The sequence below is a fragment of the Muscardinus avellanarius genome (assembly GCF_963383645.1).
Source record: "Muscardinus avellanarius genome assembly, chromosome: 5".
Lineage (NCBI taxonomy): Eukaryota > Metazoa > Chordata > Mammalia > Rodentia > Gliridae > Muscardinus > Muscardinus avellanarius.
The window spans coordinates 41,103,972-41,124,099 of record NC_137790.1 but is presented as its reverse complement, the minus strand read 5'-3'; the positions used below and the strand labels follow the sequence as shown (position 1 = coordinate 41,124,099).

At 37.7% G+C, this 20,128-nt stretch overlaps 1 protein-coding gene across 3 annotated transcripts in view; it reads left to right on the top strand.

Moving 5' to 3' along the window:
* Positions 1-6,822: 6,822 nt before the first annotated feature.
* VGLL3 (vestigial like family member 3) overlaps positions 6,823-20,128 on the top strand; it is a gene marked incomplete at both ends in the record, with an annotated part of 45,413 nt that continues 32,107 nt past the window's right edge. The window contains 2 exons of one of the 3 annotated variants that reach the window (XM_080695793.1): positions 6,823-6,948; positions 18,615-18,732. In XM_080695793.1, coding sequence (XP_080551919.1) covers positions 6,823-6,948; positions 18,615-18,732 — 244 coding nt within the window. Of the gene's footprint in view, positions 6,949-18,446; positions 18,733-20,128 lie in introns of all 3 variants that reach the window. The other 2 variants (XM_080695792.1, XM_080695791.1) reach the window with 2 other exon arrangements.

Sequence of the window (20,128 nt, the reverse complement as noted above, 5' to 3'; positions counted from 1 at the left end):
TATTTTAAAAAGACATAGCTCCTAAACATGAACTAATACTTCATCTAGTGATCATCCTCTCCCCCCAAAAAAGATTAAAAAAAGATAGTATTTTTAATCCAGGAAGTCAGTTATCTGTGCCAACCTTACTGAAACACAGTAAAGATGTAGTTAGTGTATTACTGTGTATTGTAAGTTTTAATAATAATTGAAAGTAAAATGTAAAACAAACATACAAAATAAAATAAAACAAGAATTTGTGCCACACATGATTTAATTTGCTTTTATTTATTGACTCTAGGGCCCTCAATTAAGAACACATTTGTATTCTATAAATTATGGACTCTGAAGGAAGACTTTGTGTTCATGACTAATTTTGTAAGTTATTTGCAGATAGAGGCAATTTAAAGATGCATGAGCTCTCTTAGGATAAGAATATAAAGTAAGATGAGAAAGGACCAGTCACTAAGAAACTGAGTGTTTAAAGCTTATATAGAGGGGGAGGAAACTGAGGAAGAATGTCCAAGTATAAAAAAGCAAATTAAGACAGGAGAAAGTAATGAACAGATGACAAGACAAGAAGATATTTAAGAAAAGATAAATAGTTCTTAAATTAATTAATTAATTGATTTATTTATTTATTTTGGGTGGTACTGGGGTTCCTGGAAGCCCTTCTACCTCTGGGCTACACTCCCAGACCTATTTTTATACTTTTTCATTTGGAAACAGGGTCTCTTAAGCCAGCGCGGCTGGCTGGCTTTGAACCAGCATGATCCTCCTGTCTCTGCCTCCTAAGCGCGGGGATTACAAGCGTGCGCCACCACGCTCGGCTCATTCTAAAATTTATGACGCATCAAACAGAATGAAGTCTAAATCACAAACTTTGAATTTGTCAATATTCATGAACTTGCTAAATTTTGGTGGTGAGATGGGGCACAATGGCAAGAGAAAAAGTGAAGCTGCTGGGCCTTGAGGAGGACCACGTAAGGCAGGTGATGCAAGAGAACAACTAAATAAAATGGGTGATGTGTGCATGTATGCATTCTACCATCTTGTATTCCATTAAGATGGATGACTACAATGCACCAATAAATAAATAAAAAACACAAAGTCTTATTTGCCTGAAAATTCTAAATTTGTTTTAATTTCTACCCAGTTGGCACCGCTTTTAGATCTATGCAGTCAGGATCCCTTCCTGACCTCTGAGCTTGTAAGTCCCCTTCACTAGACATCTTTCCATTCTGTGTCTCGTCTCCTCATAGGAAACTGTAGGGCAAAGGGGATTTGTTCATCTAGAATCTTCTCTGCTGGTAGTGTTTGCCTGATGAAACAATTGCATTATTTTCAAGTCAGTGGAACCAATTAATTCAGGCATAGTGGCTTTGTCACTGCACATTATTATCTTATATTTATGCCCTGTCAAAAGTTAGAACATCTGTTTGGCACTGATGTCAGAAAGGCTATATTCCCCTGGAGGCTCTGAGGAATCCCATATCTTTTCTTGTTCAGCTTTAGAAGGCTCCCTTCCATCTTCAAAGTCAGCAATGGTCTGCAAGCTATTTATTTATTTATTTATTTATTTATTTATTTAGCATCAATGTGATGCTAAGTCTTCTGCCCCTTCCCCCCTTTTTTAAGGACCTATGTTATTACATCGGATTACCCAGATAAACAGGGTTGTCTTCCTGTCTTTAAGTCTACTCAATAGCAATCTTATTTCCATCTATAATTTATCTCTTATTTTCTATGCATGATAATATATTAATATTATTAGTATAATAATATATGTTAATATATAATATAATAGTATAATAATAATATTATTATTAGTCCAAAGATTGGAGTGTAGACAATTTTCAGGGTGGGGACAGTCATTATTCTGCCAAAAACAAGCACATTTCTATATTCAAGACCTGGGGATTCTCTGCACAAATGTTATACAACCATTTCCTCAGTTATGATTCCTAGAGCAGGCTGCAAAGTCAGTGGGCTCGATTAAGGCCAAAGAGGTGTTCAAAAGTCAACTTTTTGGTGGCTGTGACATGTGGGGAAGGAATTTTAGATACATAGGTTTGATGGGGTGTGTCCATACATCACCTAAAGAGATGCAGCCTCCCTTGGCCTGAGCGGCCTGCAGCCTAAGGCAAAGCTTTAGGTAAAGTTTAAGAACTTCTGCAGTAAAATGATTCAGCAAAAAAGGGGCTAAGATGGTGCCTGGAGGAAGTTACGAAGGCGTGGTTTCCCCATTCATTATGGGTGGGGAGACTGAGCAGTTTTTCCCTTTAAAGGAGCTTCCGCACACATGATTGGCTCATGTACTGGCCTGGGATTGGCTGTGAACTAGGTGCTAGTGATCTTTATCCTGATAGGCTAGGCTATTTCCCATGGGAATTCCCCTCGTGGTTTTGTGCTACATATATGATTGCTTGGAGAGGAATAAACGAGATCTTGCTTGACTTGACTCCCGGCGTGTGTGTGTGTGTGTGTGTGTGTGTGTGTGTGTGTGTGTGTGTGTTCACGCCATCGGCACTCTACCTTCCTGATCAGCCCCATGCCACTGACGGCAGGCAGGACCCCCGTCATAGGTTGGTAGCCACATGCATTATTATGGGTACTGTATGTTTCCTTATGCTGGGACCCCAAGTTAAATGCAAGTATGAATGTCATGACTCAAGAAAAAATTTCCCTCATTTTTTACCCTAATTTATTCCAAGAGATATTGGGAAAATCCAGTTCAAATTATCCCTCCAGATAATACTTCTTTGGGGGTTTACCTCACTACGTTCTAGCTGGAAATTGTGAAAACACTCGAGGAAATTTGACAAGTGGAGCCTAAAAATGTAAGTGTGTAAATCCCTGAGTCAGAAGAGTTGAAAATATTTTGGGTCATCTGTGTATTTTGCTAGCATTACAGTGTCTAGAATTTTACAAATTAGGGTGATAAACACTGAATATGTAAGACAGATAGTAATGCTGAAAGAAGAGGAGAAAATATGAGCGTGAACCTTGAGGTACATTAGTTCAGACTTTCATATAATCCAGTTCTGTTACATTGCTGCTTTTTCCCAGTAGTTGGGATGCCTGTACACGATCCTGGCAATGAGTGCTCCAGTGGTCATACCACATCCTCTAATCTGGGTGTCTCACTACTGTTAAAAGCAACTGGTGTGCACCACCCTGCCTCCTGGTTGAACAAAGGATAATCTAAAAAAAACCCTCTTCTTTCATGTATCTGTGCACACATATATGTGCTTGCCTGGATGAATATGTATGAATATATCATATACCTACAATGTCTATATGCATGTAAATATACATATGTGGCTATTCATACATCTTTATGAGAGGATGGACAGAAAGTTGAACCTAAACTCCAGAAACATGGACCTTTGGTTTTAGTCCTATGAGACTTTAATCAGGCCATATGTTTGATTATATATGAAACAAAATGCTTTATGCTAAATTAACCTTTTGGTTTTTTTTTTTTAATTTCTAGAACCCTGGACAAGGCAGGTACATTTCTTTTTTTCCGTACACTTCAATTAAGCTCTCCTTAACAGGGATTATCCTAATTTTTATTAATGAAGCAACTAAGATTTTAGCCCTTGGCAAGTTATTTTATCTCTTTTATCTGTCCATTCTTTTTTACTACATTCTAATTCTTGGTAAAATTTATTTTTGCTTTCTCATTTTTGTCTATCAGTAAAATGCAGAAATATATGGCTATGCTATAAAAGATATTACATCGTAAGAAGATATTGCCAAATACTCCTGGACTCTTGTGTTCATCATCTTTTAGTACTTAATAACTTTATCTTTGACATAAAATAAATATTTGAAACATATTAAGGCACAGGGAAGGCATCACAATTTGGGATATAGATATGTTCAACCTAGTGTTGGTTCCTCAGTTAACAACTAAACTCCTCTTAATGTTAAATACAGGAGTGAATGAGATACAAATGTCTTTTTCAACAGTCTGAAAGAGAGAGACAGACATTGAACATATTAGTATACAAATATAATTAAATATATTAAATTATTTAAAGAAAAGGTTGAAGGTATTATTTGGACAGAAGATATGGTGTTGAGGAAGATTGTCCTTACAAACGAGTATCATGACCTAATTTAGTCACTATATAGTTGGGGTCTGGAATTTTCTCACATCATCAGGACGCTCCCATTCTCTCTCTCTCTCTCTCTCTCTCTCTCTCTCTCTCTCTCTCTCTCTCTCTCTCTCTCTCTCTCTCTTGTATAAGAGAAAGCCTAAAACAGGGTGTGAGTTGATGTTCTAACCTTTACTGATTTCATAATCAGTAAAGGCTGGCCCGACTCTTTCAACTTCCAGTTCTGGCCCCTGCCTGTGTGGTTATCTCCTGCATTTACAGAGCCATCATAACTGAGATTTTCCATACGAGGAAGGAACCAACCTTGTGGAGCTACTATACAAATGTTTTAAAAGAGTGACAAAATCTCATGACTCTATTGGATTTGCAGTGTTTGAATCCTTCAAATACAGGAATAAAAAGAATAGATCAGAGGATGATTCAGTTTGGGGCCTTTACATGACTAAGGAACCTCTTGTGGAAGTCTGGGTGAGAAATGCTAAGAACTAAAGGTTATAGCAATAGAGATTAGGAGAGGAGGGGAGAGTGCCAGTAGAAATGCAAAATTTGGGGTAGACTCAGCTCCAAGACCTGATGTGGGGATTGTGAGAAGATTCTGAAGTATGTTGCTAGGGCAAATGGTGTGTGGGAATTTAAGTATCTGGGATGGACATGAAAAGATGAAGACCAGGATAGAGGTATGGAGATTGAGTCTACTAGCATTGAGGTCCTAATAGAATATCTATGTGGGCTGTGTAGAAAGAAGCTAAATAGATGAGTCTGGAACCCAGACAGGGGTCTAACCAAGGGCTGTCACTTTGGGAAAAAGAATTTATTCTAAATTTTTATTTATCTTATGATAAGACTACTCCATCACCACTAAGAACATTATTTAAACTCCAAACAGTATAATCCCTTAATAAATATCATTTTAATAATCAAGGGATGATAAAATGAGTGAGTGCATAGATTTCATGGGGCAGAAAAATATTGCTACTCGATTACTATAGTTTATGTATGTGTGTGTAAATATATACATTTATACGTGTGTGCCTGAATAGTTATGCATACATGTATTTATAGCAAGATTAACAATGTATTAAAATGGATATCTATCAGTCTGTTAAGGCTGACATAATAAAATATCACAGATTGAGTGGTTTAAACGACATAATTTATTTTCGTACAGGTCTGGGATTAAGAAGTATAAGACGTGGGTGTGCAGGCAGTGCTGGTTTCAGATGAGATGACTTCCTCTTCCTGGGTTGTGGAAAGAGAGGGAGAGAGGGACGGAGGGAAGGAGAAAGGTGGGGGGAGAATATGTGGGGTGTCTTCCTCTTCTTGTAGAGACATTGGTCCTATCCAATTATTACCCACTAAAAGACCTCACTTAATTACTTCCTTAACAGCCTATCTCCAGATGCAGTCTTATTGGGGGATAGGGTTTTTTTTTTTATGGGGACACAACTCATTCCATAACATCAGTGCCCTCGACATCCAAACTGACTTTTCTTCTAAGGACAGACAAAATAGCAAGATGGTTTTGAGCTAGAGTGTGCTTATTTGTAACATAAAGTGTAATTCTTTTCTGATCATATCGGAATACAATTATATTTCCAGAAACAGTTTTTCTTTTCCATTTTGGAGAGGATTATAAGTCACTTCCAAATCAATACACCTTTAAATAGTAGTTGAATAGGTTTGCTCTTTTTTTTTTTTCCATTGCTCTATGGAAACCAGGTGGTAAGAGCCAGAAAGGGTTCACATCCCACAAAAATGTCATACCATGAAGGTGTAAACTGAAAACGGAGATTGCCTGTAGAAAACCCAGTTGCATTCTTGGCATGTGCGCACTTGCAATAACGTTAACTTTCACGCTAGGTTATTTATAAAGTAGGAGCGAATCCCAGTTTATTTTGCATCTGCTGTTGGTACCTTTGGCCTTCATTTGGTTGTAGTGTCTGAAATGATGCTCTCTGTCAAAGCTCCTTGGAGTTTAGCAGCCCTGGCAGCCAGGTGACCCAGACAGGGTGGGGACTCGCGGAGTCTGAGGGCGCGGAGCCTCCCGCATACCATTCCCCGCCCACTAGTATCCCGTGCCTGGGGGGGCGGAGAGGGCTGCAAACTTTGCTCCAATCCGCAGCCAGCCCTCCCCAGGGTCCCCCTACTGGGCGACCCGCCCGCCTCGGACAGAGTTGGAGGAACTTTGCAAAGCCCGCGTCAGAGCCGGGGGAGGCGAAGTGTCCCCCCTCCTAGCTAGCCTTCCCCCCTCCCAGCCCCCGCCTCCCTGTCCTTGCCCAGCCGCCCGCGCCCGTGATAGGACGAGCCCGGGACGTGCATTGTGCATATGCAAACCAGAGACGTCCGGGCTCCTCGGGGCTGCCCCACCCGGGCCGGGCCAGGGTGCTGCGGCTCGCGCTGCCCAGAGCGCGCTGCTGGCTGCAGGGACCCGCGCTGTCATGCTCCGGGGGCAGGGCGGGCGGCCGCTTCCCGGAGCCGCTATATAGGCTCTGGACAGGGGGCACCCGAAGGGGCTGAAGATGAAGGTGTCCGCGCATGGGCCGCCGCTGATTGCCGCCCCCTCCCGAGCTCGCGCCGGGCGCGGAGCCGGAGACCGCCGAGGACCCGCCTTCCCCGCAGTAGCAGCTGGAGCAGCCCCCGAGGCGGCGGCGGCGCCCTGCGCGCCAGCTCCTAGCGCGGCGGCGGCAACTCGGGGACCGCCGCTGCCCCTGCTGCCATGAGTTGTGCGGAGGTGATGTATCACCCCCAGCCGTATGGAGCGTCCCAGTATCTGCCCAACCCTGTGGCAGCTGCAACCTGCCCCACAGCCTACTATCACCCGGCGCCCCAACCTGGCCAGCAGGTGAGTCACCGGCCGGGCAGCCTCGGGGGCGGGGGCGGGGTCGGGGGCGCCGAGTATCGGGCTGGGGACCGGTGGCACCGAGGATGCTCTGGGACCGGCGGGAGCGCCCTAGAGCCAAAAGCCGCCAGAGGAGAGAGGAGAGGCTGCAGGAAGGGGAGAGCCGCGGGGCGGGGGTGGGATGCCCGACAGTACCTGGCTGGGGGCTTCATGGAGCTGTGGTCACCGGAGCTCAGAGGCTGCCCCGTTAGCCACCCTGACTCTTAGGACTCAGTTCTCTGAAGCTCACCAAGGGCATCTGTCTTAGGAGTATGTGAGTAAACTTTCTTTAAGCCAAATATTTTGTTTCTTTGGAAAGGTACAGTGTTTCAGGGCTTTGTGGATGAAGCGAATGAAGTATGTCTCTGGGTGGGGGGTAGCCGATGGAAGTGGCCTTTCCGGGACTTTTAGTTTGTAATATCGGTCTGATGTAACATATATTCAGTGTTTCAAGAACTTTTCCGTGAAGTCGTTCTCTGCATGACTTAGATGACAGGGACGACAAGGTTCTCCATTCATTTTCTAATCCCATCAAAGCACAGATCTTGTTATAGTTAATGTTCTTTCTGTCTGTGAATCCATGTGCTCCCCCCTCCCCATTCAGGAGGTAACCTGGAACCTCTGGAAGTTAGTTGGGTTTCCACTGTGCCAAGGAACTAAAAATGTCCATAAAAAGGGATCAGGAACTAGGAGATGATACAGTTAGTCTTTAGAAGAGAAAAGCCTTTTTCATGGCTTTGGGGAATTAAGCACTAAGTGTCCTTGGATACTACTTACTGGACCCAACAAGTGTGTTACAGTTTATTCAGCACTACATTTAAAAATGTATCAAGGGACCAAAATAGTGACTTCCTTAGATAGTGGGGATTTGTGTCTTTAAAAATACAATTAAATAGATATATTTAGGGAATTATCATCCACAGAACTGATACATATATTTCTCTCTCTCCCCCTTCCTCTCTCACTCTCTGAAACCATAATGTTTTATTGTGACCCTAACAATTTGACCTTTTAATTAATCTGACCTTTTAATTTTTATGTATCCCCTGCCTCTGTCCTCTAAATATATATAATACTACTTTTTTTTTTAAAGGGAAACCATAACTTTTTTGTCTAAAAATATAAGAGTTATGAAATGCAGTGGATTTTGGAAGGGTACATATCCCAGATTCATCTGCTAAACAGTAACAGCTTAACTAATACCAGATAGGGCAAACAAGGAAGGGGCCTTATATTCTTGCTTTTATTTATTTTTAAACATCCAACAGCTTCAGCATTTCAAACCAAAATTACTTCTGAAGAAAAGGGTGGAAAAGCATTTTTATTATGTGTGGTAAAGTGTAACAGATTAAGACATTTTGGTTGAGCAGTTTGTCTTTTTTAGTATATACAAAGTAGAAGTAGTGGAGAAGACCATGTAGTTTCATGTTAGGCAAACAAGATAAAGAGATCCTGGATATAATTCATTGGATCCAGGATGAAGAACTTTGTCCTCCATCTTTAAGTCTGAAAGGCCTTCAGTTATCAGCTGAAATGGGGACAAGCAACAGACTCAAAATTTACTAAATGTTCATAAAGGTAATTTCCCCCTTTAAAAGAAATAGAAACTAGAAATTGCAAATAAGGAGTTTGCTTTTTTTAAGATTTGTGAATGCAGCTACTTCCATTAATATATGAATCTATGTTGGGGGTAGTATTATAATCCTATTTTGAGCTAAAATGTGAAATTCAGTATTAGAAAAATTACAAATCACCCATCATACATTTAATTTTGATAAAGAAAGGAAAAAATACTTTAATCTCACTTTTGCAATAGCCCTGAGTCTCAACCCTCCCCCAATTCCATTCTTTTACTAAAGCTATCAACAAAATAAAGAGTAAGCTTTCTTTAAAAAAAAAAAAAAAACAACTAAATAGTTTGGTTTGATGAGTTGAACAATGATCCATTTCTAGTATATTTTGAACTTCTGTAGACATCACTTAAATAGATGTTTAGCTAAGTTGACCTTAAGAATTGAGTTGAGAAAAGTATGCTTGGCAATGTTCATGTTGCTTATACAAAATGATGTGTTCAAATTTCTTTCTTTTTCATTTTTGATGAATAAAAAAACTATTTGACAATTGCTGGCTAGTGCAATCAAGAGAGAATTGACAGTATAACTACTGTCCTTTTACTATCAGGAGTTTATTTTGATGACCTATATTTTCTATTGGAGAAAAGAGTAAATCAGGAAATTCTTATCAGGCTTACAGCATTTTTAGACTATGCAGTGCGTGGGTGAAGTGGGACTAATATTGACTTGGCCCTAATGCAGTCATCCGAGAATACATATTTTGGTTGTTTTTGCATTCCATAAGGTTTTATCATTATTATCTATGAAGATTGTTTTCTCCGTACATGGGAAGTGACCCCTAATAGCATCTTGCTTGAGAGACAAAAAAAAAAAAGAAAGAAAAAGAAAAAGGCTACCACTCCTACTGCAAAAGAACAATGACAACAACAAAAACCAAAACTAACAGAATAATCAAGAAAGGTTAATCCTCATTTATGAAATGCTAAAAAAAAGAGAACACTAAAGTTTTATATTACTTCTGTGTCCAATTGTAGTGATGTCTTTGAACTGATTTGTCACTCAGTTGCATGGCTCTATCTTTGGATAATTTACCTCAGACATGAGAGACAACCACTCTACCACTAACCTATACAACTAATCTTGAAATCCTTAAAAATTAACATCAAAATGGTTCATTATGATGGTTTTTAAGTTGCTATATTTTTTTCTTTCCGTGTATTATCACATAACAGAAAATTCTTTTTGAAATACCTAAACCTTATTTTCTAGGCATATGAACGTTCAGCCTTTTCTCTAAATATAGATTTTCACGGAACATATTATAAGACATAAGTAGGAAGTAAGTGCGTGTCTTAAGAACAGCAAACTTCATACACAGGCTATACTACATACAGTCTGTTGCTTAGGCATACGGTAGGCTAAGTGAATCAAAGTAATTTGTAAATATCAGAGGAATAAATTTTAGAGCCTTAGACATCAATTCTTAGAATCGCATGGCTGTGTATAAATCATGCATTGAGATTTACAGAGCCAGAAATTTCCAAGGAATACTAAGCAACCTCTTCCCCACGCCCACCATTTCTTCTCATACATCTGTCCCTGCCACCTCCTCAGGACAATTCTTGATTCCGTTTCTTAGCGCAGTCACTGGGGCTGATGACACTATGGAACGTGTGCAGAAAGGAATGCACTTATATTCTAGAAGTGGCAGTAGCAAGCAGCAGAAATTTCAAAATATGTGTCAGGAAAAAATGAGGGCAACAATACGAAATCATAGATTCCCTTCACAACCAATGGACTTCTCATTCTAAATGCAGACACCGTGTTGTCTAAGACCTCACTCATATTCATAATGTTAACATTAGGAAAACAAAAGTTTCAGAATGATGTCGTTTACAGACAAGATGACAAAAGCAAAGAAAAGTTACCAAATTTCTAATTACACAGAGAAATTTGAAACAGTCCCACTTAGGGTTCTGCAAAAGTTAAAACATGTTTACTCTTGTGCTCTTCAAGGGGAATAACCTGGTGAATCTGCATGCATGCTTTCACTGAAAAAAATTTAAGTTTCCTGGGGAGGTAGAGCTCCCATTATAAATGAAGGAGTTTTTCAAACTCTTTCTCTGGATCCTGACACTCGTGAAGTCATAAAACTGCTCTGAGGTTCTGTTTGTCATGGAAAAATCCCTGGAAAAACACACACCCTCAGCCCTTCCTTTTACAAATGAGAAAATTCACATTCATGGATTGCAATCCATAGCTATAGACTCCATAGCTATAGACTTCAGGGCTTATTGGTGACAAAATTAAGACCATCAGACACTCCTCATATCATGCAGTATCTTTTCGCATGCCATGCTCTTTCCCTAATTATTTTCATTTTTCTTCTCTTATTTTCTGCTATTGCACAATAGTCTTATTTTTTTCTTTAGTGCCTCAATCAACATTTTTGATAAAGAAGATTAATATGCAGTAGATATTTTGGCCTTGAAGTTTGAAATTCTTTCCAAGTCCTTGGTAGTGTACTTTTTAAAATAAGTTTAGGAATTCAAAAGGCCTTTTGCAAAACATTTGTATTATACTAATGTCTTTTGCTAGCATCCTTAGTTGATGAGGTAGAATGTTCATTTACCAAATGAACATCTATTTATTTAAAATAAAATGCAGGAAGGGATATTAACAGTTTTAAGTGTGTCACAGTTCATTGCTATTCAAACTTAAGTTTAGATTCATTAAGAAGAAATAATACAATTACAATCTAAATAGTTTTATTACTACATAGTCAAATTATTTAAGGTAGAGGATTTAATTTTCTTGCGATAGTAAGCAAGGACTTAAGTTAATTTATTAGAAATCATCCAGAACTTCTTTGAGAAAGAACAGACACTATAATTCCACAGTACACAAATTAACCTGACTGCAAAGACTTACAAGCTTTAACTGTCCCATGGTTTTATGGTTCCAGTAACTTTTCAGCCAGAAAAATTCCAAGCTTGAGGAAAGATTAAATTTTACAATGACTGAACTATTATCTCTGACAGTCCACCAGAATGGAGATTACAATAATGATATAAAAGGGAGGTTTGAAATCCATCAAAACAGGCAGAGTAAATATGTATTTTCCAAGAAACCAAATACCACCAACATGGTGATAACCCTAGAAATTTAAGTTAAAGATACTTTGAATAAACAGAAGGAGTCCTATTTTACCTAGCACTTGGTATAATCTCACCTACAAAAGGGCACTCAGAGCAGGAGCCTTGCCCCTTTGCTTAGTGTCTCTTGGGACTACTGAAGAAGAGATGCTGAGCTTACCCTATTGGGGAGTATGGATGACTGTGATTTTAACAAGTGGTGTTTGACTTAGATCTCATTCCCACAGGCCCTGTTTCCAGTTTACTTAAAATAAAACACCAAAAAAAAAATGAATGCATTTGTTAATAGATAACAATTTAAGGTATCATCTCCAGAAACACATTTTTACTTGAGAAGCAAAGGCTCTCTAATCCTTGAATTTCAGGCTCTGGCAGAGCCAGTGAAGGCAGTAGTCTGGGCAAAGTTGTGCCTTGAGGCTTTCAAAATGCACCTCTTTAAGCAGCTGGTTTTCTGCTTTGACTACTCATTTAAGAAGACCCTGAGAGGGCCTTGAACCATAGGATCTGAACAGCTGCTGCTAGAACAAATTATAAATGCCATATTTATAGATATTTCAGTTGACACAGGATTTATGCCAGTAATTTACAAGTGTGATCTGAACTGGGTAACTGAACTATCTTTCACTTGTCTTGACATTAGTAAAGAAAGAGAATGACCTAAATTCAACAGGTGTCCTTTCTTCTAAAAGTGATATCATTTTAGTATGCCAAATCACTTGTCCTTGGGGGATGAAATAGAAGGACTCTTAAAGATGTATTCTTACTTGTTTATATGAAGATAGATACTGGAAGCACCATAACTAATTCCCAGGAGTTGGGCTAGATGACCCATGTCTGTGAATGAATTAGTCTTCCGTGGTCTGTAGATTTTTTTTTTTTTTTTTTTTTTTTTTTTTTTTTTTTTTGGCTGGTGTCCTGCAAAATCAGAAGAAGTGGCCAGTGTAAGAAACAAAATTAAGTGTGAATGTGTTTAGAGCTCCAATATGTTGCTCTTTGTGATATAGAGTTGGACAAGAGCTCTGAGATATTTTAGTCAAATTCCTCATTTTCAGAAGAAGAAACAAAGGGCCAGAAGTTTCAGTGATTTGTTCTGATTCATGTGATTAGTTTGGGTCAAATTCTTTTTGCATTTCAATTCTTTTTCTGTTTCTTCCCTAGTTAGAATCCTTAGAAATGAGGCAAAATTCATAATTAACTACTATTACCTTACTATTTCCCTTACTTTAAATGTTTGGAATATTACCTACTTGAAGAAATAACACAATTCACCATATGGATAAACCCCAAGGCTCTCTTTACTTACTTTTGCCTTCACAGTCTCTTTCAACTGCTTTGAGAAGCTTTAGTTTAGAGACCGACGGGCTATGCTTTTTATCCTGGTTTCTCCAAGTCTTTGCATAATTCCTGGCAAAAAATAGGAATTAATTGACAGATGAATTAGTGAATATGAATAATTTTTTTTTTAAAAATCATACCCTGAGTCTAGACACAGGATTATACAAACATTACCAGAAATTTATACATCGGAAACTGTTGTTTCATTTTAAGTAGTTGGTTTGAGAAAGAACACATACCCTAATGATGTGATCACTGCTGAAAACATTTTGGGAATGCAAATTTTGAAATTGCTTCTAAGCCTGTGGCACATTTTTTTGAACATCATAAAAAACTCAAAAATTTTCATTCTTGGAGGGGGTAGGTTGGAGTTTTTTAATGACCATCTTCATTTAGAGGCAGTGTGCTCAAACATAGCTCACCATGCTAAGTTTTTGTTCATCCCTATTGTTAAGAAAAATAAAGACAAATAAACAAAAACAAACACAGAATTTTGATATGTGACTACTTCTCACATGTCTCTGCTCACATTTCCAAAATAGGATTTTCAGAAAATTTGGAGGCGAGTGTATTATGTTTCTGACTACATATGAGATAGTCCAATTTTAGATATAGTTTAATTTCATACACACACACATATATATATATATATATATATATATATATATATATATAATTTAAGAGCATTTCATTACATAGTAGCATACCACTGATATGTTTATAAATCTAATTTTTAATTATCTAAGTAGCAATAGGCCATCCTACTTAACATGACATGCTATATTGTCTGTGGGTTTCTGCTTGTTTTTTAATTTTTTTCATTAAATTAAGAATGTTATAGACACGCATGTTTTTCAGCCTATTTTCTTGGCATATTCTTTGGGTCAGACTGAAATAGGTTCTAATCCTATGTCTGCCTTTCACTAGTTAGGTGATCCTAGCCATGTAAGCCATTTTTTTTCATATGTAAATAGAGTGTAGTTATTCTGGCCAAATATTTGTGTAATAGAGTTAAGTGAAAATAAATACAAAATATCTGTGGCACATTTCTCTTAAGCTAACCCAACCTCTCATCTACCTCCAAAAGGTGAAGAGCCCAAACTTCAAGTATTTCTGAGATATTTTTAAAAATCTGTTAAGAACTTTAAGAAAAATGTGATCAAAGAGCAATGTGCTGCTTTCATCGACTTTATGATTTTGAGACATTTACTTTAGGCTAATGTATCTTTTTTTCTACTGGCTCTACCCACATGCTTGAACATAAAAGTCATTGCATTTAAAGAACATAGCCAGAAGAAAACTTTAAAAAATCTATTTCTAAATAAGCAGCAATTGTAGTGATTCATTAAAATACTTTTGTTTCCTTAGGAAAAAAAAAAGTTTCCACATATGCATAGTAATCATTTGGCATTTTGCAGGCTTAAGCCTTAGGGAGTTGGTGGTATTTGCCTCCTGACATGGAAGTCTTTCTCATGTCAGACAAATCCTTTCCCCTGCACATTCTTGCTGAAGTTAGTTGCTGTTGTGCCCAGTGGCAGGCTTTGAGGTGGTTGACTATGGCATGCCTTTCCTTAGCCAGCTCTCTACTCTTCCAATTGAATTACACCTCTATGAGTCAGCTTTGACTTGGTGGCTGTTAACCTGTTTGTTGTTCTACCCATCTCCAGAGTCATATTACTTGGGGAAAACTGTCATTAGTAGATAGTGACAATGAAACCTAACTGTGCATTAAGTCAACCAATAACTTCTTAATTTTTAAACAATTGTTCAGGGTCTTATAAGCAAGAGAATAAATATTTATGAGAGATTTTGATATATTAGGAAGCAACAGTACACACTGAGAAAAATCTGAAAAGTAGATTACATTTTGTACTTGATTTCAGAAATTTAGATTTTGATGATCTGAGATTTAATCTTAGTGTTTTGGGTTTGATATATGATTCCCAAGGAAGAATGTAGCATTAAGAGGATTTTCTTTCCAAGAACAAAACATCAAGTGAATGCAGAGCATAGCAATAGGACACATTAGTAACATACTAAATTTAAAAAAGGACTTGATTTACAGTCACCAAAGCACAGATATCATAAAATAGTTGAGGATGAAGAGTCTTTGAAGAAGCCACTCTAGGTGGTGTGAATGTCAGTATATGAGGCCATTCTGATTTAAGTATTGTGTTTTTGTTTTCTTCATGTTCACATGTTAAAACACTACAGAAAGTTCACACTTGGCATTTCTGGTAGTTATGAGGCCATTGGATACTGTGAAATTCTTATTTTAACGGGTGATATTGATTGTGAGGCTGTAAATACATGAGTGTGGGAAATGAAAATATTTAGGTTGGTTAAGTATAGTTTGTGAAAATTAGCCCTACTTTATCTGAAAAAGGTGCAAGTGGTAATGATGACTATTCTGTCTTGCTTGTAGGTAGGTAGATAGATCATAATTTCCCATTTTTTAAAACCACAGGTGTTTTCAGTATCAAAGTAAAATATTTTGGCATGCATATTTATATAAGTGTTAATAGAGATACTACATATATATAAAATATAAAAATTATAGAGAATAATGTATTGACAGAACAATGATTTATAAAAATTAGAATAGTAGCCGGGTGTGGTGGCACACGCTTGTAATCCCTGCACTTGGGAAGCAGAGACAGGAGGATTGCACAGGTTCAAAGCCAGCCGCGCTGGCTTAAGAGACCCTGTTTCCAAATAAAAATATAAAATAGGTCTGGGAGTGTAGCCCGGAGGTAGAAGGGTTTCCAGAAACCCCAGTACCACCAGAAAAAAAAAAAATTAGACTAGTAAAAGTTATTTTGAAAAAAATAAGATTTTGCTTATTTTTCTCCCATCATGTACCGAAAAGTCTATAAATTTAAAGATTAAGTTTTTCGCATTCAACCATTCAATAACTGGTAGAAAACTCCTAACAAAATACTGTAGCATTTAGAAAATCATGTAATTTTAAATAGATGAAAAATATGTAGTTTAAACTCTACTGTCATTAATTAATAATTGAGATTTTTGATAGCTATTATCATCCTAATGTTATTTTGCATTTTTATCAGGATTTATAGTTTTCAAATATTTGCATATGCATAACTTTAATTTTGTTTCACTTAAGAATTAATTTTTGTTAGTTGAGGGTAAAATAAATCCTTGACTTTATCTGGATAATTAAAACAGCAAAGGTTCTTTCATTTAAAGAATACATGTTAGAATTAAACAGATGAACCAATTATATGCAAAGCCCGACTCACGAATTAATGATGAGCTGGACATTAACAGGAAAAAGAAATCAGTTTCAGTGAACATTTGTGGACAGTGAAGCCATTCTATAAATTAGTTTTAATTTTCTTTTCATATGAAAGTGGTGCCTCTTTCTGATTTACAGAAATATTCAGAGAAAGAGCAAGAGAGAGAGAGAGAGAAAGAGAGAGAGAGAGAGAGAGAGAGAGAGAGAGAGAGAGAGAGAGATTGTGCATATTCCACAACCCATGCACACATAGAAACAGCACTGTGATGTGAGTAATAAATCACAATATGTGTCAATTTTTTAATAGAATTTAAAACTAGTAGTGACTTTAGAGGTCATTAATTTGATCCCCTCATTTTACACATAACTATGTTACTATGGTGCTTTTACTATTGAAGTCAAATATAATAAACCTGTTCAAATCTCTATAATGTTAGATTCTAAGAAATATAATCAGGCAGTCATTGCAATTACCTATTCATTAGCAAAACATATTCATTCACTAGCAATGGATTAGCTATTCATTAGCACATTATAACCACATTGACACAGATTTTAAATAAAAAGCAGTACATTTATTTATAAATAACAGCACCAACATAATTACCAACACCCTGTGATATGCCCAAACATTCCAGGACCCACTTCACATGAGAACAGCATATGCCTTGCTAGGGGAAACAGTTTAATTTATTGTATGATGTATTTAAAATTTTGGCCTATAGATTTCAAAGCTTGAAATTATATTGGAAACATAGGCTCTAGATTACACGTTTTGATAACATTTGCAGAACTACTGAGTGTTTTGGAATGATTTAGTTTTTTCTATTCACATTTATTTTCCAGCATGAATTTTTTTCTGAAATAAGAAAAATTGTGTGACAAGGGATTGAGGCTGTAGATAAACAGATGCTAGAGAAAGCTTATTTGGTCCTTAAAATAATGCATTATATAAGCATTAATATTGCCTTCTTACACGTAATCCACATTGAAGTTGTGGATGATACAAGTAATATATTTTCACTGAAAACTATTTGAAAATATGAAAGAGCAAAAATAAGAAAATCACAGTTAACTACTTGCCACTCAAAAAATGCAATATTTTGTTGACTTTTCATCCACACTCAATATCCTTCTCCTCTCCCCATCCCAACACAGACATATCCATGCAGGTCTCTACCTTCATGCTTTATTTTACATACTGCCTCCATCAGCTGCATGATCTGTGACCTTAGGGAACGTACTGAACTTCTCTATGCCTTATTATTTTTGCCTTTAATTTATGGATACTAATAATAGTCATAATACAGAATTGTAAAGATTAAAGGAGACAGAAAAAGCTTTAGAAGGGTATCAGGGTAATATATATTAACTTTTATTACAGTTATGATAATATGATTTAAAACACTGAAATTATCAAACTTTAATTTTTATTTGAAAATTTTATCCTTTGTAGTATTTTTATATTGTTTTCAGTAAGCCAAAATTAAATATTTTTCTCTCTATGATAATGATGGCAAGTAGAACATATGAAAACTATGTTCCATGAAAAATGGATCTTCACACAGACTTATTTTGTCATTTAAGTTTGATTTTTCAGAAATGAGTTCAGCACATCTGCCAAATTCTTTTATAAGATGCTACATTCCTGTTTTTATTTTAGTTTACTTCACTTACGGAAAAGCTTTTTTCTTCTTCACCCTGCCTAGAGATCTCCTTTCTATCCTGTATTCTTCCCGGTCTCAAACTGTAATGCTACTGTGCATTAAGTCTTTAAAAGTAAATCAAAAATGAGAAGAAAAACTAGAAAGAATCTGTCACTATTTTTTTTCAAGTCATTTTACTAGGATAGTGGGATCAAAAACAAAATAAGTGTGTGGCACTTTGAAGATATACAAATTGGTAATGGGTATTTTTTTGTTTGCCAACTTTGGAATAACAGATTGTATATATTTTTTCAGTGTGGGAAGGAGGAAACTGGTTTGGGGAGGGGAAGGATGGGGTGTATCAGGTGAACAAGATTCAGTTTGCTAACATATGTTAATATTTAGATTCTTTTTTAAAGTGAACATTTAACTAGGTAATTATTATTTTTTTACAAACTATCTTTGATACTGTGTTTTGTTTATTCCATCCCAGAAAAAGTTAGCGGTATTCAGCAAGATGCAGGACTCTCTGGAAGTCACGCTTCCCAGCAAACAAGAGGAGGAGGAGGAGGAGGATGAGGAGGAGGAGGAGGAGGAGAAAGACCAGCCTGCCGAGATGGAGTACCTTAACTCTCGCTGTGTCCTTTTCACTTATTTCCAGGGAGACATTGGGTCAGTAGTGGATGAACACTTCTCAAGAGCTTTGGGCCAAGCCAGCACCTTCCATCCAGAATCTGCCATTTCAAAAAGCAAGATGGGGCTAACCCCCCTATGGCGAGGTAAGAATTCAAAAGCAGATGCTCTCCAGGGCACTGTCTCTGTTTCGCAACTGCCTGTACCAGGTTCCAGCTGGAGACGTGCCCCTGGAGGACGGATATCACTTGCTTTTTAATTTTTAAGGACAGCAAGGAATTTCTTTCAGACAAACAGCTGGATCAGTTTTGTCACATGTGGAATGCAGGGTTGGAAAGGATGCAGTCACACCCCTTAAATTCCTCATGGAAAGTAGCGATACAGCTGGCCTGCCTGAGTTTATGGTGGTTGAACAGAGCTGTGGAGCGCCAATCCTGAAGCCCCGGTGGCCCAATTTGGATTTTTACCTAATAGGCGTGCCTGAATTAGCTTCTAAAATATTAGTTATTGCTCATTCCACTGGGTGTTATGTGGTGACATAGCAGAGATCTGAGCTTGACCCAGGAGCATTGACTTTAAAAGACTGGTGTATTTTCTCTCCATAGCTTTCTTGAGTCTGATTTGTCATGGATTGACTCTTTGTAAAATTCATTCTAGGCATTATTGGCAGCATGTCTGTGATTTAAAGAAGGGTTTCACCTCGATACAGAAAAAGCTGCCGATCAAGTATTCTCTTCTTTATTTTCTACTGAAATGGAGGGCACCCAGATTTGTTTGTATCTGATTTCTGTCTCACAAAATGTCATTGGGTGACATCTCGATAACTATAATTACAAGGCTAGAGAAGAAATAATACATTACTTCAATGATAGCTTCAGAGAAATATATTACAGATGCTTTTTCCAAAGTCACCTGGTTATAAGTAATACCTAGTAAAGTGCATCTCCAAGTGTGGTTTCCTGATCAGAAACACCAACATCCAAAGGGAGCCTGTTAGAAAACGCAAATGATTAGATCTTATTTCGAAACTACAAATCAGAAACTCAGAAACTCAGTGGTGGGTTTCAATGTGTTTAACCAGCCTTCCTGGGGATTCAGACGTAGCCTCAAATTTGATCGTCATTGAGCCAGTGCTGTTAGAGACATACCACAGGCCCCTTTGCTGCAGCTCTCTTGACCCAGCATCTCCAGAGGCAGCATGGGGAGTCAATGTCTCACAAGTGCCTGGACCATCCCCATGATGAGGAGAGACTGGTTACCTGTGATCAGGTCTGGTTTTATTTCTGTCCTGGTTCCCTCCCTGCCTCCTTTCCTTTCTCCCTCTTTATTTTTCTCTTTCCTTCCCTCCTTACCCCTCTCCAATATTTCTTTCCGCCCTTCCCTTTTTCTTCATTCCCTCCTTCCCTTTCTAATCTCTCTCCTTCCTTTCCCTATTTAATGCTTATTTTTCTTTCTACTAAATATGAACAACACTATTGTGACTATAAGGCCAGTGGAATATGAACTTCATGGAAGACTCAGTAGAAGCAAATTCACAAATAT